The following is a 21,420-nucleotide window of genomic DNA, read 5'->3' on the forward strand; positions in this document are numbered from 1 at the left end:
ATGGTAGGCATGCTCCTTATGGGCAGATTCCTGGACCTTTTGCCAAGTTCTTATCTGAAAATGGAATCATTGCTCAATACTCAATGCCTGGTGAACCACAACAAAATGGTGTGGCCGAGCGTCGCAACCGCACCCTTATGGATATGGTGCGAAGCATGCTTAATCACTCTAGTTTACCAGTAAGCCTTTGGATAGAGGCATTAAAGACAGTTGCACACATACTAAATCTTGCTCCAACTAAGTCAGCACCGAACACACCTTATGAGATGTGGGTGGGAAAGAAACCGATCTTGAATTACTTACGAGTGTGGGGTTGCCCTGCTGAAGCTAAAGTTTTCAATCCACAACTTAAGAAATTGGATCCAAAAACAGTTAGTTGTTTCTTCGTCGGATACCCTCATAGGGGAAAGGGATATCGTTTTTATTGTCCAAGTCATATCACCAAGTTTGTGGAGACTAGACAAGCGGTATTTTTTGAGGATAATAAGGTCACTAAGTTAAGGGAGATCGATCTTGAGGAGAAGCGGGTTTGTGCACCATCCCCGATTATCCAAGAGATTGTTTTTCCAATACGAAGAAATGTGACAACTGATGATCCTGAATCTCATGGTTCAGTTTCTCAGTCAAATGGTGATCCGGAGACTAATAATGAAAATCCATACACAAATGAGGACCACCAGGAAAATAATGATTCACAAAATGATGATGTACCACCACCACCTCCTCCTGTGGGTAGACCACGGCGTGAGAGGAAGAAAGCCATATCAGACGACTATATCACTTTCATGATTGAGGATATGAATGATCTGGGAAAGGCGGAGGATCCAACCTCTTATAAGGAGGCCATTAAAAGCGAAAATTCGTCCAAATGGTTGGTTGCCATGGAAGACGAGTTGAAATCTATGGGCTCAAACGACGTGTGGGACTTAGTAGAAGTTCCCGATGGAGCTAAGAAAGTAGGCTGCAAGTGGGTCTACAAAACCAAGTATGATTCCAAAGGGAATGTCGAACGGTTCAAAGCAAGGCTAGTGGCAAAAGGGTATACACAGAGAGAAGGCATTGATTATAAGCAAACCTTCTCTCCTGTGTCAACCAAGGATTCTTTCAGAATCATAATGGCATTAGTAGCTCATTACGACCTAGAACTACACCAAATGGATGTTAAAACGGCATTTCTAAATGGTGACTTAAAAGAAAACGTTTACATGGCTCAGCCAGAAGGCTTTGTTGTGGAAGGGAAGGAACATTTGGCATGTCGTCTAAAGAAATCGATTTATGGCTTGAAGCAAGCTTCAAGAGAGTGGTACCTCAAGTTTGATACAATTATCAAAACTTTTGGTTTCACCGAAAATGTTGTGGACAACTGCATATACGTTACGTTTAAAGGCAGTAGGTTCACATTTTTAGTCCTATACGTTGATGACATATTGTTGGCATGTAGCGATAAGGATATGCTGCATGAGACCAAGAATTTTCTGTCATCCAGTTTTGATATGAAAGATCTTGGTGAAGCCTCGTATGTCATCGGCATCGAGATTCATCGAGATAGGTCCAGAGGAACATTAGGACTATCTCAAAAGGCATACTTTGAGAGAGTACTGAAAAAAATTCAATATGCATAAGTGCTCACCCTCACCTGCTCCTATAATTAAGGGCGATAAGTTTGAGACATTTCAATGTCCGAGGAACTAATGTGAAACTGATCAGATGAAGTCGGTTCCTTATGCTTCAGTTGTCGGAAGCATCATGTATGCTCAAGTGTGTACACGCCCAGATTTATGTTTTGTAACCGGGATGCTTGGCAGATACCAATCAAATCCAGGACCGGACCACTGGAAGGCCGCAAACAAAGTCTTGCGTTATATGCAAGGAACTAAGGATTTCATGCTTACATATAAAAGAACTGATAACCTAGAAATTGTTGATTATTCAGACTCTGATTTTGCCGGGTATGTGGATAGTAAGAGATCCACGTCAGGTTATATATTCACACTCGCGGGAGGAGCTATATCGTGGAAAAGCTCCAAACAAACCTTAACTGCTGGATCTACGATGCAAGCAGAATTTGTAGCATGTTATGAGGCCACCGGGCAGGCTATATGGTTAAAGAATTTTATTCCCGGACTTAAAGTGGTTGACAGCATATCTAAACCAATTTTATTATACTGCGATAATGAACCCGCAGTTTTCTATACGAGTAACAACAAGTCAAGTGATACTGCCAGACACATTGACATAAAGTATCGTGTTGTGAAAGATAGAATCCAGGATCAAACAGTTGATGTTAAACACATAAGAACGAAGCATATGCTTGCGGATCCGCTAACAAAAGGCTTACCACCTAATATTTTTCGTGAGCATGTTGCCGGCATGGGACTACTGGAAGCCTTATGATTCTGGAATAAGAGGACCATTAAAATGAACCACTCCCCAATTAGCAAAATGTTTTTCCATTTCGAAATAGGCGGGTGTGCTATAAGTGTTGAGGTTCCATGGCGTTTCGAGCTGTAGTAACACCTCACTTTGGTACATCATTCCTATGTAGAATGGGCGAATGAAGTTAAGCCTAACGATCAAGGGGGAGAATGTTGGTTTTGATCTGACGGCTTAAACAGACCCGTTAGATCTATTAGTCTAACAGAAGAAGAAAAAAAAGATGAAGGGATAACGATAAGTGAAGGGGTCCACGTACCAACGTACGTGAGCCTCGATCAGAACTAACGCGCCCTGATCGGGGGCGCCCAAAAACCAACTCAGGTTTTGGGTCCCCTGTTGCCAGCGCCATATTAAAAGGGATACGGGAGAGAGCTGGGTACCTGCGAGATCACAATTCACGTAAGGTTTACTCTCCTCCCGATATTCTCTCACCCCATCCGATCAGGGGGAGTGCTGCAGCGACGGGAAGACCTAAGCCAGCCGCCACCGCTGTCCTTGGGCAGTGCCGGTGGCGCCCTGAAGGAATCAAGATGTCGAGGAGAACCTCTACTTCGACTACATCACCCCTGCATCAAGCCTGCACCAAGCAGGCGATCATGTCCACTGCCGTGACATGTAATGATCCTCTAAACCCTTCTCTGTTCATGCTTTTAGGTGATCTAGATGCAATCAGTTCCTGCTAATGGCATCCTAGAGATGCATAATTTTGCCAACAGAAACGGCCTTGATTTTTAGTCAGGTTGAACTTTAGCTAAAACTAACTGGTAGATGAGAAATAGACACTGATAATTACTCAAATCAAAACACACAATGACCTGAAAGTGCACACAAGAGAAATTAGACCAGATGCAAATGTAGTCAATGGGTGTTTTGCAGTCTTCTTTGTAACAATTTTGCGGGAGAGTGTAGGCTATTGTTCATTTCGGCGCAATTCTATTACTGCTTTCACTTATCGTTAATGATTTGAATGCTGTAACCTGAATGCGGTGTTACCGAAGCCGAAACGATTTCATTAACAAAATTAGGTGCCCGTTGCGCCTTTTATCCAAGGAAGAAGTGTGTAGTGTAGACGCTCATTCGGCAGCAAGTAATTCAACGACTTTCCTTTCTCTAGCAACTCAAGCAAGCCGACGCCCTCCCTGTTGGTGTAGCAAACAACTTGAGCAATAAACCTTACAAGTGAGGCTCACTGAAAAAGTAAAAGACATGGATTGGACCATAATCAGGCAAGAAACCCCATAAATCACCAGTTTTTTTTGTGTTTGCCCCAAAGGTTCAGATCCGAGGGGAACACCCCAAGAATCACATCAAAGGACTAATTTTCACGTAGTGGCTGGATCTGAGGGTAATAATATTATTTTCCCTTGCTGTGATGTGAGGAGAGGAATGGGAAGAGAGGGACCGGCGGAATGGCAGTTGCCCAGGAAGGTTCTCCATCCGAAAGGACGGCTCGTCGCCGACGCCGTGGTGGTGCTCCGCCGCCGCGTCGCCCATGGGCTGCAGGGAGGGAGGAACGGCAGGTTAAGGGGAAAGGATTTCGCACTTGACCGATCTACTCAGGAACGCCCATACTGCTGCTTACTTGCTGGGCTAGAGGAGGGGGAGAGGGAGGGGGAGGAGCTACTTCGTCGCCATCTTCTCCTGCTCCGGCCATTGCTGCTGCAAGATCGGCGGAGCTCCCAGGAGTCCAGACGAGACGACGGATGTTTCTTAGATGGGCTGGGCTCCGTTCATTCTACGGCCCAACTTCATGGGCCGAGGCCCACACGCGCCCTTCTCATCACCCAGGCGCTGCGCTGCGTTGCGCTTCAGCGTTACTTGCCATACATTAGTCCCACCTCGGAAGCTTGCAGCGCGCCGAACCGGTTTATAAGGCGAGGCGCTGCGAACGGCAGCACGATTAGGAAGCTTGCAGCGCGCCGAACCGGTTTATAAGGCGAGGCGCTGCGAATGGCAGCACGACCTTACTATGACAGGATCTGTTTTTATAGGCTCGTACCGCTGCATCCTTTACCAATAAGGAGGCAAGCACTTCAGTCTGGTTGATGCATTCTGACCACTGGGCCAGAGCGTGATTAACGGCCACGATACATCTGATGGATGGATCCAACGGCTGTAGAGGATCGTTCCTTCCTGTAAGCAAGTCTGACAGACACGAAAATTCTTTTTATTTTTGCCTCTACTAACGGCACCTTTTTCATTTCTTACCTACAGAATATTCGTCTAAAAGACTTTCTTACCTACAAGTAAATCTGCATCTTCATTTGGGACTTCTTTAACCATTGGTAATCATATATCTGAAATCATCAAACAAACCAACCAAAATGGTCGCCGATCCCGGAACAATTCAATTCAACAACATTAACAACTAAAACTGCGACTAACCATTGGAAAAGCAGTAAACGATCCTGATGCACGCTGGCAACTGATGAGCGTTTCAAGCTTGAAAACAACAAAAAGAATGTTTGCTTGCTTGATTTCTTCTGTGAATCTTAAGACTCTAAACCAATACAAACTGAGTTGGGATGAAGCTGGCAGCCTGGACTGCCTGGTTGAGATTCTTCTCCTTTTCGACAAGTCGCGACATCCAATAATTCACGCGAAAAACAAACAAATGTGATGCATAATGATTCTTCCATTCAATCAGTGCATCAATAAACTCAACAGGGGCTCCCCTACTGTTCAGGGTCAAACACAAATTCCATCACGATTTCACTCCGCAAGGCTGTAGGCTCGCCTGACGGTAACGGAGCCTTCAGTTCTACATCTCACTAAAAGAACAGAAAAAAAAAACACGCTTCTAATCCTCGACCTGCAAGGTCATTTGCTTCAAAGCAAGGAGACATTGCTGGGAGTTAGAACTACATGTTCGGAGGCGACACCACAGAACCTCTCCTCATTCCAAGGCCAACTGGGGATAACTGAGCTAGAGATTCAACCATCATACAGCGAAGGAGGGAACTGGGGCTGGGACTGGTGCGATGGTTTCCCTCTCTGCAGGTTTCTTTGCTGACAAATCCTGCTACAAGAAAGATGATAAATAGATCCATCAAATTTCATGCATAGTGCAGTAGGGTAAAGTGCTGAATGTTGGTAGGTTGTATCTGGAAATGCATGACTCACTTCTGACGGTTGTACAGCTTTCAGCGTTTCTGCTTATAACTGTCCAGACGTAGCTTCAGCTGCAGAGACAAGAATCGATCAGCTCGAATTCAAACAGTGAAAGACAGGCCAGTGGAGCAAAACTATGACGACCAGGCAATCTTGCATGAGGCCTGTGTTTGGTTTTCTTTGGACGATACTTTTGGAGTATGGAAAACTATAGGTTGGTAGCTGGAATGTTTGTTTCAAATCATCTTCCATCCTGTGGGATGGTAAAAACTAGTTTTGCCAAAATCAATCTTGTAAATGTGGAGGCATGTGGAAATCAAATTCTTCGCTAACAGGTCATGATATCAGAAAAACACCCAAGAACTGCTTATCATGCAAAGTAAGCTTTGGGGTAATAAGACCCAAGAACCTCATGCAAAGATTTGGTGGCGTAATCACGTTCAAAGATCAGATGAACATACCTTATTTATGTACTTCAGTTGCTGAAGCACTTCAGCAGTACCCAATTCCTACAATGGACAGGATAATCCAGATGTCAGCTTTCTATTGCGGTTTTAATTATTACTGAATGGTGCAAAAACTATTACAGAGTGGTTCCAACATGACTTCAAATAGATGCATGCATGAAAATAATGAAATATACTTGCACATGCTTAATACATCCAAAAGATTGAACAACGGAGGTCAAGAAATAATATAAACATAACCAACCATCATTTGTTAAGAGCTTGACTAGCCGAATGCAGTCAACATGTAAAGTGTATGGTTATGACATAAAGCAAGACAACCATGTACATCCCACAAGGGCACACAAAAAAGAGGAAACTATATAACAGAAACAAACCTGCGGAACAGCACAATCAGCATGAATTGGATCCCAAAGAACTGAACATGAACAATCCCAATCGCTCGACTGAACAACAAAAAGTGGTGCCCTGCAAACATTCCCATGGGGTAATGAAAACATGATTGCATATCCTAACGATATTACCTCCGTTCCTAATTATAAGATGTTTTGGATATTTCAATATGGACTAGATACAGACTGAAATGAGTGAACAAACACACTAAAACTCGTCTACATACATCCGATTCAGAAAAAGTTAGAACATCTTATAACTGGGAAAGGAGAGAGTAGATGTTAACAAAAACACAGAAAACAGAAGAGCCTTCTAACACAACAAGAGGGTAAACCAAGCCCTCATGGACCAATCCATAACTGACAGAGACATTGAAAGAAATTAGGGTGACCTGTGTTACCTCCGCCACTTGCCGCAAATAGCACCTGTGTCCAAGACTTCTTGGCACTGAATCCAGTTACCAATGCTGGTTTTCTTGTCCTCGCGCCTTAGTGACAACTGCAACTAAAGCACAGAATGTCAAAATGCATGGCTGAAAATAACCAATAAGGAAATATTTTTATCAATTATCATTAAACAGGTCCAGAGTGTGCGGAGACCTACACTCAGATTTGTCATTTCAGTGGCATCAAGTTCAGCAGGTTCACCAAAATAGTCATCACTGCTGCATAGATGGAGTTACTATTAGAAATTTTATTTGATAATGCAAGGTTACAAGAAGAAACAATAAAAATACAACTGAAGTAGGGCATACAATTTAAATGCAATTTTAGGATTTACAGTCTTGGTTATTGTTTATTTATATATATCATGGAATTTTGGTAAACAAAAGATAAAGTTTGAGAATCTTGACTGGACCAACAGCCTTTCATTAGATGATGCTTAGTACCCCATGGGAAAGATAACACTTCCCACGTAAATCACAATTTTTCATGAATCGAAATTGCTCCTCAAGTTGAAGCTGCTACTCCTGTCCCAGTAGCAATGACAGGCTTAAAGTAAAATTTGATCAAGAGTGAGCATACCCAGAAATTGGACCGGACCATTCTGGAACTTCTGCTTGGAAGTCTCTACCAATCCTTACTTGAGTTTCATATGGTTCAGCATTCATCAACATATCTCCTTTTGAGCCAAGAACTTGGAGAGGTCTTTGAATATGCTTGGCTGATCCTTTTGTACTCGGCAACATCTCACGCTGCCTCTTAGGTTTCTTCCTTGAACAATCCAGGCAATACCAATCATTATCTGGTATTTTCTTGATGCGACGGTGGCAGCAAAGCAAGTGGAATGCTTCTTCACAACGATCACATATTAACATGCGGCATGGATCTTCAAAAGACCCACAACTCTTGCATGCAAATAAAGTGTTGCTTTCATTATCATCATGGGTTAATGTAGTTGATGTGCTGCTGAGCTCTGATTTTTCGATGAGAACTATATCCCTTTCGAGCAAGGATATGCAAACCTCCCTTGATGTTAACTCCATAAGTGATTCTGTATCAGACTCCCTGGAATCCTCTACCTTGTGCTTTATATAAGATGGCCTGCTTGATATGGATATTGACTTCCTATCATCCACGGTAGAAAGTGACACCGATGAGTTTTTCCAAGAATTTCTCTTAGAAGCTTCTGCGGTATCTTTATATTTTTTTGTATATTCAACAATGTTTGTTTCAGATTTTGAAACTTCTCCATCTGAAGGAACAATAAGTGCCTGGGGCGAAATATCTTCAAAAGTTGCAGAACTTCTGGTTGTACTTTTCCTCGCATTTCCATCTGTTGTACTCCTGATCGCATTTCTGTTTGTACTCCTACTCTTATTTCCATTTGCATTTGTCGGAACAAAATGACATTTCTGGTCCGTCCTCCTCCGTTTATACAAGTGGTGATCATCTTCTGAAGTAGGAACAAAACAAACACCATCGACAACTGGCGAACTAGAGCTTGAGGATAAATCCAAAAAATTTACTGATGACTTTGATTTCTCCTTCTGACATAAAAAGGTGTTCTTCATAGATTTTAAAGTCATATATTCTCCCGTAAAAAGAATGAGACCGTCTCTACCAGTCTTGGACACAAAAATGTTTGGGCCAAGGAAAACTCAGTAGTAGAATTGGATATAGAGAGGCTGCAAGAGCCTAGTTCTTAACAAGCACAACTTCAAATATCCTTGGGCATAAAATAAATTTGAAACCTTCCCTCCTGCAGCGCCCCACAAGCTCTTCAATAAGGATAAGGAAGCATTAAATCAATTTTTTCAAGGAAAATATTGTATCACTATAAAGTCGAAAGATGTAATAAAATAGTCACAACATTTTGACTTGGTACACTATGTACCTAGAAGACCGGCGAAGTAACCATAACAAGAGAGATCAATTTGATGTAGACAAAGAGAAAAGCCCCTTGACTCTTTTCTAGTTTCGTTTGCCCCCCCCCCCCCCCTTCTCAAATCCGTAAAAGCCTTACCAATTATGCGGATACTACTCGCACGCGCCTCAGTGTATAATAAATATGTGGGTAAAGAGACATTGGATTTCCAAAGAGTAGACAATGGCAAGACGATGTTTGATGACGGAGTTGGGCCGAATCCTACATTTCTAGGAGCCCTTGCTCGGGTGCTCCTCCCGGTGCATTAAATCAACATAACACAACCGGCGAGGAAACTCACCAAGGCTTCGTCAGTGTCTCCCACCACCCGCCATGGCCGGTTTGGCCACCCTTGCCACGGTGACCATACAACCCCTCTCATGACCTGGTGTCATGTTTTTATTTTGTTACCGCGTGGTTCCTTTATACCCCCTCTGTCTCAAAATAAGTGTCTCAACTTCAGTAACTTCAGTACAATTTTGTACTAAAGTTAGTACAAAGTTGAGACACTTATTTTGGCACGGAGGGAGTATATTATAGGTCCAATTACAGGTGTTTGACTCCAACACCTTACGATTCGCTGATAACAAGGCCAACTATAATCCTATACACATATTTGACACAAATTCAAATGTACAAGTTCCGAAGCAATTCGAGTGGTCGGGATACAACCTGGGCACATCATTGTGCGACGGATAAATCTGAGGCACGGGCCACACAGGCGCATCTTGCGGCATAGATCTAGGGTTCCTTATTCAAGGGGAGCCTATAGAAAGATCTTGCCTTCCCCGCAGGCCGGTGACCGGATCGACAAACATCGCGATTATCCAAGTTACAAAAATTCCCCATCCCTTTGTTATCCCCCCCTCCCCAATAGCATGGGTTCCCCTCTCCACATAGATATTTCTTCCCCCAAATTGGGTGGAGACCCCCACCTCCACGATTCCAACACATCCATCAACAAGGTTTCCCAATCCCCCAAATTGCGCGAGCCCTAACCAATAGCATCACCGAGCAAGCTGTAAATCCGAATCTAAACAGGGGCCGGACCACGAGAACGGATCTGTCCGAATCCGGAACAAATCGCAGCGAGGGGGAAGAAGAGGACGGAGAAGGGGGGGTTACCTGAGACTCCTCGGCGGCGCAGCCGTGATGAGAACCGGAAGGTAGAGCGGCGGAGGTGGAAGATATACCGGGAGATTGTAGTGGTGAGGCAATAAAAGAAGAAGTATTAATCTTCAAGCGGCCGTCTGCTCCTCTTCTGCAGTGTGAAATGAACGGTGTGGTTACTCGCAATGGGGGGGACAAACAAATGAGCTGGGGAAGATGAACCAACATGGATCCGGCGGAAGATACTCTGGAATCGGCGGCCACGGCACCTGCCGCTGCTCGCGCAATCTAGCGGAGGGATATTATATATCTAGGGAAGGCACTTTGCTCTGCCACGCCGCCCCCATGGGGCGTGTCAAGAACAAGAAGAGCTCTGCCACCGTGGATATTCTTTAAAAAAACAGAGATTTTTCTTCAAGTATTTTTTAACATGATAATGGAATTGATTTATTTAGCCTATGTATCCATAGGATGCACACACGCGCAAAGATGAATTTGCCATACACAGATTGATTAGATTCGGTTCCTCACCTTTGTGTTTTGCTTTGCCCCTGTAAACTCAGCCTTCCTCGACGTCTCTTGTGTTGAATCGGGGCCAAATTCACCTATTTGGGGCCTAGGTTGATTGTCAAGGAAGAATGGAGAGCAATTAGGTTGCGAAAAGTGGGTCAACAACCGTGCGACGGGAATAAAGATGTGATGATGGAGCTGTCGGCACGACGCCGGAGATTTGGGAGGGGGAGGGGGTCGAGAATGGTGGGGCTAGGGTTACTAGTGAATAAGTATATATAGTTGGTGTGGTTGTGATGTTAAGAGTGAGATCTAGATCTAAGCGATTGGGATCCTCTAACACACGGCACCCCTGACTTCAGCAGGGACATGTGGGCCAAGCAACTGCTTCTGGGTCCAAAGGCTACAGAAAAGTTCACAATAAATAAGTCAACATGCAAACCAAGTAACTGCTTCTAGAGTCAAGGGCTACAAAAAAGTTCACTAGCACCAAAACAAAAGGTTGGCATACAGGCCAAGCAATTACTTCCTGAGTCAATTACTAAGAAAAAAGTCTACTAATTGGAAGAAAAAAACAATCAACATGCGGGCCAAGCAACTGCTTTCAGAGGCAAGGGCTACAGAAAAGTTCACTGCTTCGAAGAAAAAAAAGTCGGCATGCAGGCCAAGAAACTGCTTTTGAAGCCCAAGTTTACTAGTTGGAAAAAAAGTCGGCATGTGGGCCAAGCAACTGCTTCCGGGGCCAAGGGCTACAGAAAAGTTCACTGATTGGAAGAATAAAAAGTCAACATGTGGGCCAAGAAATTGCTTCCGGAGCCAAGGGGCACAGAAAAGTTCACTGATTGAAAGAAAAAAAAAGTCGACATGCGGGTCAAGCAACCGCTTCTGGAGCCAAGGAGCACAGAAAAGTTCACTGATTGAAAGAAAAAAAAAGTCGACATGCGGGTCAAGCAACCGCTTCCGGAGCCAAGGGCTACGAAAAGTCCACTAAGAAAAAGAGACGGCGTGTGCCAAGCAACTGCTATCAAAGCCGAGGGCTGCAGAAAAGTTCACTGGTTGGAAGAAAAGAAACAGTATGCGAGCCAAGCAACTGCTTCCGGATGCAATGGCTACGGAAAAGTTCACTAGTTGTAAGAAAAAAAGATTGCATGTGGGCAAGCAACTGCTTCCAGAGCCGAGGGCTACCCAAAAATTAACTAGTCGCAAGAGAAAAGTCAAGCAACTGCTTCCAAATCCAAGGGCTATGAAAAAAAAAATCACTAGTTGCACAAAAGAAATCATTAATTTGACATATAGCAACTCCATGACAAAATTGGTTTGTTGGTTTTGAGTTGAGATTAATGACCACTAAACTATAGAAGTTGACGGCATTGATACAATAGTATATAGAATGTCACAAAAAATCATATCCAAACTCTATCCACAATTCGACGAATTTTAAAAGACAAAGTTCGCCTAAAAATAGAATTTTTTTTGACAAAATTCATACAACACGCATATACCATGTCAAAATTTCACATCAAATTCAGACCACACCTCAAGAAACTAAAAGGACAAATTCCACCAAGTAGTTCGAACATGATACTATTTGGCTAGAAAAAGAATTCTGAACTCATATTGCCAGGCACACTACATTACCCAAGAAAAAGAGTGACCAAATGACACAATTTCGTGTCATTGACACAAGGGCCCAGACCCTACGCGTCAGTGACACAATACTACGGCATTTTGTTAAATCCAAACAAAGACATGTCATTTGGTCAAAGTTGCTCGTGCCTTGGCCCAAGAACAGGTGATTTTAAACACATATTCTAATGGATTACAAAACACAAGAAAGACTACTCAATCATCATTGTAACCTAATGCTATGACACGCACGATAGTTTTTTTTTTTGACGGGAATGACACGCACGATAGTTAATACTTACATGTAGATGCCAATCCATGCACTAGGAGACGAAGTGCAAGTGGACACAAAAGCCAATGGATAAGCGGAAGAAATTACACTAGTGGAAGACTGAGTTGTGGGTCGGAAGAAGCAGAAAATAAAAAGACACTAGGATATGAAATAGGCAGCAAATAAATTAGGAGACCGATACAGAAAGGAAAAAAGCAGCCCCACGGAAACAGAACTGATGGCGGGCAAGGAAAGGAAATAGCCGATCAGCAAGGAAACGAAAATCAGGCAAACAGGTTCCTTAAATTAAGGCATAAATCCGGGTGACTTGAACTGCAAGTTAATCTATTATAAATAAGGCGGTTAATGCACCTATTGTGTGCAAATCTCTCATGGAAAAGACATTATCAAAAAGAAGAAAGAAAAAAGGATAAATAACTTCTAACGCGCTACCGCTTCGACGACATAGTGACTTCTGACTTCACTCTCATTGCAAGACCGTCGTCTGACATTTTTAGAAGAAAAAGACACCCAAAACACATCTTAGATCTGATTCTTCTTCTGATAACAAACAAGAAAAACAATAACTTGGACACAATTAGTAAAAAAGATTACATTGAAAATCATACTACACTTCTTCTCCTTAAACTATTGATGCATTGGTGGATCGTCCAGCCCTCTCTACCAGTTCTTAACGCCTACTCTTTTGCATGAAAGATAATATAGTACTACTCCATTCGATCCATATTAATTGTTGCTCATTTAATATAAAGTTGTACTAAATCAACAACTATTAATATGGATCAGAGGAATTACTAAATCAGCGAGAATTAATATGGATTGGAGGAAATACTAAATCAGCGACAATTAATATGAATCAGATAAAGTATTAAAGCCTAAATGTAAGTTTAGACCCAAGCAACACAATACTCTCCGTTCCTTTATGCAAGGTGTATTTTATTTATATAAAATTTCATAATATAATATGCATCTATACCAATATAAAAAGACCAAAAGGGGCAGATCCAAACCATCTCAGCCGTCAAATCATGTTATCTAGCGGTTTAAATCACTCCAATGTTAAGCACCAAACACGTTTAACGCTTTAATTGCCCACCACTGCCATTGGTTATAAACACGTTTTGACTCAATGCTATCCCATGAAATCTGTCACGTAATTAATATCCTACCACTCCCACAAAAAAGTAATTAATATCTTACCAAACATCAACGTGCAACGGATATAGCCTATCGAATATAAACGTGCATTGCACATACATTATTACTTGTTTGTTCAAGTTTCTCATGATCCCTTTTTAGCCTTTCAGAAAAGAGAAAAGTATCTCTCTCCTGATTGTCTCTATCTCTCTTGTAGGGAAAAAAGAAAAATATATCTCTCGCGATTGCATGTATCTTTTACTTTCCTGTAATAAATGATTTACTTACCACTAACCAACAAATTTGCCAAGGATAATTTTATCCCAACTTCTCTATAATTATGTGGCTTGGTTACCGTGCTGAAACTAATACACCTTACATAAAGTAACAAAGGAAGCATCAATTAAAATAGTTGCAACCTAGATCCACATCTAAAACCCGATGGAGCCTAGATGTCAGGTATATACAAGGAATGACATTGTCGCAATCTTGGGGTACCCGCGCTGCATGACATCCGACCTTCCACTAGGCAAAGTGCCCGCAAGTAAGTCATAAGGAGAATCCTGACCATCATGTTTGTTGGGGAGCGCTCAAGGAAAACGATGAGGAAGTAAAGTTGAGTTACATGTGAACGCGACAACTCGACATTCGATCCATCTGACAGAGATTGGATCCGATGTTTGACGCCTGGCATAGACAAGAAGGCGATTCACCCGGATCCGGCATGCGACAAAGTCACAATTTGCAGATCTAATTGACTTTCTTGGAGAGAAAGAGTTTTTGAGAGAGAGAGAGAGAGAGAGAGAGAGAGAGATAATCTAATTGGCATAATCTAGTGAAATTTGAGACAAGAGAATTCATAGAACAAAACAGATCTAGAAGCAGACGAAATCCCAACACATGCTAGTTTGGCTCATACCTCAATTGAACTCGTAGTTGTAGATTGGTTTTGCATCAACGAGGGTTTGCCCTTCCTCCAACTGCCGATGAGATATGCACGGATTGGTGGTGCCTTCCTCTTGACCTGCCGTGTATTTATAGGCAAGCATTGGGTGGCTATTTTCTGCTTAAGCCCTAGAAACCAGCATTGGGCCAATCTGTATAGTAGTATCTTTTGCCCTTTTGCTGGACTCTAAAACTTATTTGGCAGCACGTCCCTAGACAGGACTCTTTCTTTCCTCTCCTTTTTTTTTGCGACGACCTAGATAGGACTCTCGCAAGAGTTCGTTTGCTAAACTACTACAGGAGTCCTGCGGAGCTACGATTGCCTCCTTTACCTTTTTTTTTTCTGGATTCCTTCACATATAAATTGGAAGTAAAATACAACATACTTCCTCCGTTTCTAAATATTTGTTTTTAGATATTTCAAATGGACTACCACATATGAATGTATATAGACATATTTTACAGTGTAGATTCATTTATTTTGCTCCGTATGTAGTTACTCGTTGAAATCCCTAAAAAGACAAATATTTAGAAACAGAGAGAGTAAGTCCTAAAACTATTTGAGGGGTGTCAAGTTAGGGCATCTCTAACACTGACCCATAAAACAAACATAGCATTTGTCCGCGGACGCGTTCGGGCCCGTCCATGGACAATGATACAGGAGGCATCCATCCAACGCTCATCGCAAGCGTCTGCCCACAATACAAATAAATCCAGACACATTTTTTTTTGCAAGGGTAAAGAGTTTTATTCCATAAAAATATGGTTACAATTGAGAGGCAAAAGTTCCTCTATACACGATGGTCCACGACATAGCCATACCGCAGTCACACTCTCAAATAGGACTATACAAAGCCAATCGATCTGCTACCCTATTTTTCTCACGCTTAATCTTTTGTGGAATAAACTCATGAAGTACTATAAGATGCTTGATCTCAGCTACCAAATGTCCATATGCCGACCGGGACAAGTTATCACCATACGATAAACTGGACACAATTCATGCAAACACAAGGAATTCATTCAACCAGACATAAGTTTGATATATTTTTTACATAAACCGGACGATATTTCCTACTGCTCGCAGCAGCCCTTGGTTGGCGACAGCGACGGTCTCGCTGAGAGAGCACTCCTCGTCGAGGCAACATAGTCACCGTGGCCGCCGGCCAGACCTTCGCGAGGCCGGGGTCCGCGCGGACCCAGGCCAACACCTAGTTGGACTTCATGAACCCAAGTGGCGCGTCGTTGTGCACCCAACCCACCGCGCCGCCTCCTTGGTCGTCCTCTCCTCGGCCGCCATGATGCTCCGCGACGACGAGTAGCCATGTTGTTGCGACAACCGAGGTAGTGGAGTTGGTGCCGCGCCATCGCGATCGCTAGTGGTACCTCCTTCTTCGTGGCCTTTTTGCGCCAGACGTGGCGCGTTGGCGATGCTGGCTAGTCGATGCGGCCGTACCGGTGGTGCGGTGGCAATGTTGGCTCCTCCTTCTTTCGACATCTGATTTGGATTTAGAAGTTGCACGTGGGCGGGGGGTGGAGGAATGTCAGCTCTGCCTTCACACGTCGGATAGGCGACGATGCTGACTCCTCCTTGATGTGGGTTCGCGGCGGCGGCGAACCATGGTCATGGAACGGCCGCTTGTCATGAGCTCCATTTGCCACTGGTACTCATCGCCTGTGACTGCTGCCTTTGCGAGGAGGGCCGGCTGCTCCTCCTCATCACCTGAGGAGATGATAATCTTCTCCTTCTCAGAGGATACGATCGTCCTGAAGGTCGAGGGCCCTGGAGAATGCCGGCGGCGCGCCAAGATCCGGATTCGGAAGGAAACCCGGAGCCGCCGCCTATCAACACAGAGAACCACAACTTCGGCATGGTGCAGTGTGATGTGAATGGTATGGTGTGGACACCGCTGTGGGGATCAATGTTTCACTATTTTGAGGCGGAGAGCCGAGCGTTGCAAAAAGGAATCAGATCGTGCTATTCTTTCAAACAGGGTTCATTCTATGCTGAAAGTTGCCATATAAAGGTCAAAACAATGATTTTGTCGCCCCGGTTACAAAGCTGGCCATCTAGGCCATGCCAGCTGGGTCGGCCCCGTTGGCACGCCAGCATGACACAGGTCAGGCACAACACATGCTAAGTGGGCCGTGCCCCGGCTGCTAGGCGGGGCACGCGGGAAGACACGGCACGACTCACTTATCTTATTATTATTATTATTATTATTATAATATATTAAGACATTTATATATAGTGTTACTATTCATCACCCAGGGTGCAGAATAAGTTATTCTTCATCCGAGGTAATCTTACGATCGCTTCCTAAATAATTACGTTTAGAATATAAATAGTTACATGCATATTGATTCAATATGTAAAATTTAGTATAAAAAACAAAAAAAATAGATTATAAGACCAGAAAAATCACATTTTATGTATGTTTTACACTATGTTTTTACATTCGTAATTTTACGTAACATAAAATATTTTTACGACGAGTACATATTTTTTACGTTCTATTTTTATGTATGAAATAAGACAAAATTTACGAAACACAAAAATACGATGCATTAATGTCAAAATAGAGAGAGGATGAAGAATAACTATTCCTCACCCAGGGTGACGAATAGCACGACCCTATATGCGTGTGTGTTGAAAACAACCAATAGGCTGAAAGTGGCCCAAAAAACTGCCCAGTAGACCGGACAACTCATGGGCTGGTGTGTCAGCCGATTAGCTAAGCGGTCGTGTCTGGGCAACTAGGCGCAACACATGGACCGACCCGTTTATTAATCGTGCCCCTGTGCGTCGTACTGTACCAGGCACGATTAATACTGCAGGATGTGCCGGGCCGTCCCATTTTGCCAGCTATGCCCAATTATTCCCTCAATATCAAAAGGGAACGTTTCCTTCTCGACGGGCGAACATTGGGCCAGTTGCGTCGCGATAGCGCATCACACGCGCACATCGTTCGGGAGGAACAATTAGACATGTGCTCAGGCCAGGCTCATCTTATTTCTCGGCTCCTTATATCTTTTCTTTGGAGCTCTCTCGTCCACTCGTTCTTCCCTCTTTTCTTCGCATCGAGAGCACAACTCCATTGCTCCCCTAGGCGCTGCTATGAGGGGTGGTGACTGCAGGGCGACGATGACGGGGCGATGTTGCTCTGAGCAACAACCGGGGTCACAGATTCTTTTGCTACATGTTTCAATCGGCGTCACAAATTGCTACAACCGGCATCACATCATGTTACAACCGGCACCGTGCTTTGTTACATCACACAAAATCAGTGTCACGGTGTTTGCTACAATCGGTGTCACGCCCTGCTACAATCATCGTCGTGGATTGCTACAACTTGTAGCGCGACGAGACATTGTTTTGCTGCAACCATTGTAATATTTTGCTACTATCAGTGTGGACATTTGCTACATCGCTAATGACGATGCTGAAGACGCGATGTCGGCAACCGCATTTTTGGTGCAGCCATGGTCAATTTTGCTACGACCGGTGACATAATTTGTTACCATCATTCCTTTTTTGCGGTGATCGGCAACATAAATTGGAAAACCTACAACCAACGACGAGAAAGCTTCAACCGGTTTCTGTAAAAACTTCAACGAGAGAATGATGAGCTGACAATGGCGACTACAACGACGGGAGCTGCTTTTCTGTCGACCCGCGGGGTGATGCGACGAGCACACGACACGATATGACGGCGGCTGGTGGCACTGCTGGAACCCCATCCGGCGTTGCTGCAACCAGAGGTGGAGCAGGGCGAGCCGCAAGGTCATCCGATGACTCTGGTGAGCGGCGGTCTTTGCTACGAGTGACGAACATAACAACGCAACGATGGGGGATGACGGCGACTAGCGCTCAAGAGCCCGCGGGTCTAGCAGCAGGGGCGTCGCATGCAAGATGCGGGGATGGGGTCGGGGTGCTAGGTGAGCTGCGAGAGGATGACAAAGAAGCAGAAAGATCCAATGATGCGGGGGGCTTCAATCGCACGGCTGCACGGACCGGCCGCTCGCCTGGCGCCTATCTCGCTGCATTAGAGCATCTAATGCCGCAGAGGACAAATATGACCTCTCAAATGCCCGTGGGCGCGCCCGGACGCGTCCATGAACACTGACCGGGCAATCCTTAAATAGGGTCGTCCACATCCGTGTATCTCATATCCGATCCCCTATATCTATACTAAACCATGCAACGTCGATCAAACTGCGTCGATCAACAAACGGACATAGGCAAGCACATTACTTTCACCAAAAGGTCAAATGTTCAAACGACCACCAAAGTTCACATGAACGACGAACAACTTGAAACTACATCTAAAACTTGAAACTAAAGTGAAGAAAAGCGACCGACCCCTTCCCCTTTAGGTCACCGGCGCAGCTGTAGCCATCGGCAGCTGGTGGAGGATCGTCCGAGTCATCGGACGAGGAACCGTCGTCGTCGTTGGAGGAGGAGACGATGATGAGGCCCTTGAGGCGCCGAACGACCCGGTCCTGCTGGCGCTTGAGCTTCGCCAGCCAAGTCGCCTCCGTCGCCTTCTCACTGGCCTCACGCTCGGACTGCTCGATAGCTAGCCGGAGAGCCATTGCATTCTTCTAGCGGAGCCGCCGAGCGTCGGTCTCCGCCGTCGTAAGAGACCGGCGGTAGACCCACACGAGGAGCCGCTCGTCCTTGTCGGGCTCCGCGGGTAACCCACGGCGGCGGCGGACAGAGCTCTCCGCCGCGTCGCTCTCCCTTGCCCACTGCCTCTTGTGGCGGGCGACGCACGCCTCTGACTTTAGCGTGCGTGTTTAGGACGACGCGGCGGCCACAAGAACCCACCGCCGCCCGCATAGGGGAACAACAGGCGGTAGGGCCAGGGGATGGCTTGGGGAGGCGCGGTCTGCGCAGCCCACGCGGCGCCAAGCGCGGGCCGTGAGGAGCAAGCACCGGCTTCCTCGCTGCGGCGGCGGCGGGGGGGGGGGGGAGGGGGGAGGCGAGGCCGATCCGGAACTGCCACCTGTGTCCAGTTTGGACCTCTCGAGGGCAATGCGGAGGGCTAGATCCTCGTCGGAGTCGGAGGAGGAGCGGCTGTCGGCGCTCGACATGGTCGCCGCAGTCACCGGAGTGATCGAAGTGGGTCGAATCGGAGAAATTGGAGGGAAGAAGAAGATATGTATCGAGAATGTAGTGAGCTAGGGTTTTCGGATTGAGAATATTTGTGTGGACGGAATGGGTCAGGGTGGGCCGAGCCGACATGGCAGGTGTGCCCGGCCGCGCCCGGCCTCTATATCCGCCTCATATTTGGGCTGTATAGGAAGAGCGCTCGACTGTAGATGCTCGACGTTTTTTTGACACCAGAGGAAGGTAGTGGGCAGAGCTACAAGATTTCAATTGATCCCTGTATAGACTACTGACGCGAGAGGTGCCCTTCGAAGTTCGTTCCCTCTTCAACCAAATTCAGCTGGTCTTTCCCATTCCCCATCCCCTCGCAGTCTATAAAATTTATAACGGCGGAACCTGCGATTTGAATTTGATCTTCCCCAGTGGCTTCTGAAGTAGAATCGAAGTACTCACCTTCAGCCAGGTAAGAGAATCGGACTTCGATCTTGCGCAGTGCTGGAATTTAGTCTATTTTGAGACAACCCAATAACTATTTCAGAAATTCCTAAATAAATCTTAGAGGCCCATTTAGCCTATTCGTGCAAGGCAAGAGATACTACAAAAATTTAGTCTCACATTGCTAGTTTAATAAGAGTTGGACTTCGAGGTTCTCTTCCCACTTATATAAGCAGAACAAGCCTCCGCTGCCCGCCTCGCCTCGAGCCACTGTGGCGACGGTGCTCGCTTATCCTCCCTCATGCACGCCGCGGAGAGGTTGTCGCCGCAGGAGCTCCTCTTAAATTGCCCTGCTTCCCGCGCCAATCGTGGAGAAGGTCGAGTGGGATTGCTTCTTTACAGAGTTTGCTCTTGTGTTTGGTTTTTGGCGTCTCGAGAGCATCATGGTCTTCAGAACGACAGACAATACAGACAGTGACTACTGGCGAAAGGAAGACACATGCTCGCAGCTCCGTCCAATTCATGTCCTCCACTTGGAGCTATCGGTCCTTGTAGGACTATTTTCTGTTCCTACCCAATCTACTGAATTTGCACACTGAAACTTCAATTCTTTATGCAGAATCAATTTGATGATGAAATGGACTTTGCACAAGAGATGGAGAAGCTTTTGGCTACCGACTTCTCAATATTGAAGCTAACTCTTGTGTCGCATCTCTTTGGGTTGCATCCGATTTGTGCCGTTACGAAAAGGCTTATAGTCGACATTCCAGTTTGGCACGAGGTAATTCTCCCCCTGCTTCTGTATCTTGCATTTATTTTTTGAAAAGGGGAGAGTCCTGACCTCTGCTTCTATATCTTGCATACATGGGAGGCATTAAGGCATACACATTACACGGTACATGTTTTTTCTTTACTTGTGGGTGGTGTATCTATTGGAGATATGATTATCAGATATGACCCACCCAGGAGGGCCGGGTCAACGATAATGGCGATTCATCTATATGAAGCCCAAGAAGATACAAGATGGCGGTTCACAGTTAGACTTGTAAGAGGCCTAAGCCCAGAGGCGGCTTAAGGCCCGTAAGTATAAACCGCCATGTACGTATAGACTTGTAATGTAAGGCATGTAAGATACGTCATCGAGCTGGACACGTTATATGAGCCGGCCGGGACTCTGTAGGCCGTAGGGCGTCAACCGTGTATATAAGGGGACGACCCGACAGAGCCTTAGGGAAAACAACAAGTCGAAAGCCAGGCAAAGCGTGTTTGCTCCCTGGTAATCGAAACCCTAGTAATACCACCTCAACTGGAGTAGGCCTTTACCTTCACCGCAAGGGGCCGAACCAGTATAAAACTCTCCGTGTCCTTTGTCCCGTTTAACCCCTTTAAACTAACCTCATCGCAATGGCTCCACAATTAAGTCCTTTTACAAGGACATCTGTCGTGACACTTCCACGATAGTTGGTGCCCACCATGGG

General features: G+C 45.1%; 1 protein-coding gene and 1 pseudogene across 7 annotated transcripts; one reads left to right on the top strand and one right to left on the bottom strand.

Moving 5' to 3' along the window:
• Positions 1-4,394: 4,394 nt before the first annotated feature.
• Positions 4,395-4,591, top strand: LOC147961475 (small nucleolar RNA U3; annotated as a pseudogene).
• A 462-nt stretch (positions 4,592-5,053) lies between these two features.
• LOC147961476 (uncharacterized) lies at positions 5,054-10,627 on the bottom strand. 7 transcript variants are annotated; one of them, XM_087534551.1, is made up of 9 exons: positions 10,416-10,627; positions 9,900-10,035; positions 7,433-8,609; positions 7,011-7,071; positions 6,808-6,911; positions 6,392-6,482; positions 6,009-6,056; positions 5,560-5,618; positions 5,054-5,455 (listed from the first exon to the last, which is right to left on the bottom strand). In XM_087534551.1, the coding sequence occupies exons 3-8, from the start codon at positions 8,434-8,436 to the stop codon at positions 5,580-5,582; spliced, it is 1,347 nt and encodes a 448-aa protein (XP_087390677.1). In that variant the 5' UTR covers positions 8,437-8,609; positions 9,900-10,035; positions 10,416-10,627; the 3' UTR covers positions 5,054-5,455; positions 5,560-5,579. The 7 variants fall into 7 exon arrangements, with proteins under 7 accessions (XP_087390677.1, XP_087390681.1, XP_087390679.1 ...); XM_087534555.1 differs by lacking the exon at positions 10,416-10,627 and adding an exon at positions 10,111-10,256 and having other exon boundaries at positions 6,808-6,905; positions 7,011-7,068; XM_087534553.1 differs by lacking the exon at positions 10,416-10,627 and adding an exon at positions 10,111-10,256 and having other exon boundaries at positions 7,011-7,068.
• Positions 10,628-21,420: the final 10,793 nt, after the last annotated feature.

Source organism: Triticum urartu, chromosome 7A (assembly GCF_056163025.1).
Source record: "Triticum urartu cultivar PI428250 chromosome 7A, HENAU_Tu73, whole genome shotgun sequence".
NCBI classification, from domain to species: Eukaryota; Viridiplantae; Streptophyta; class Magnoliopsida; order Poales; family Poaceae; genus Triticum; species Triticum urartu.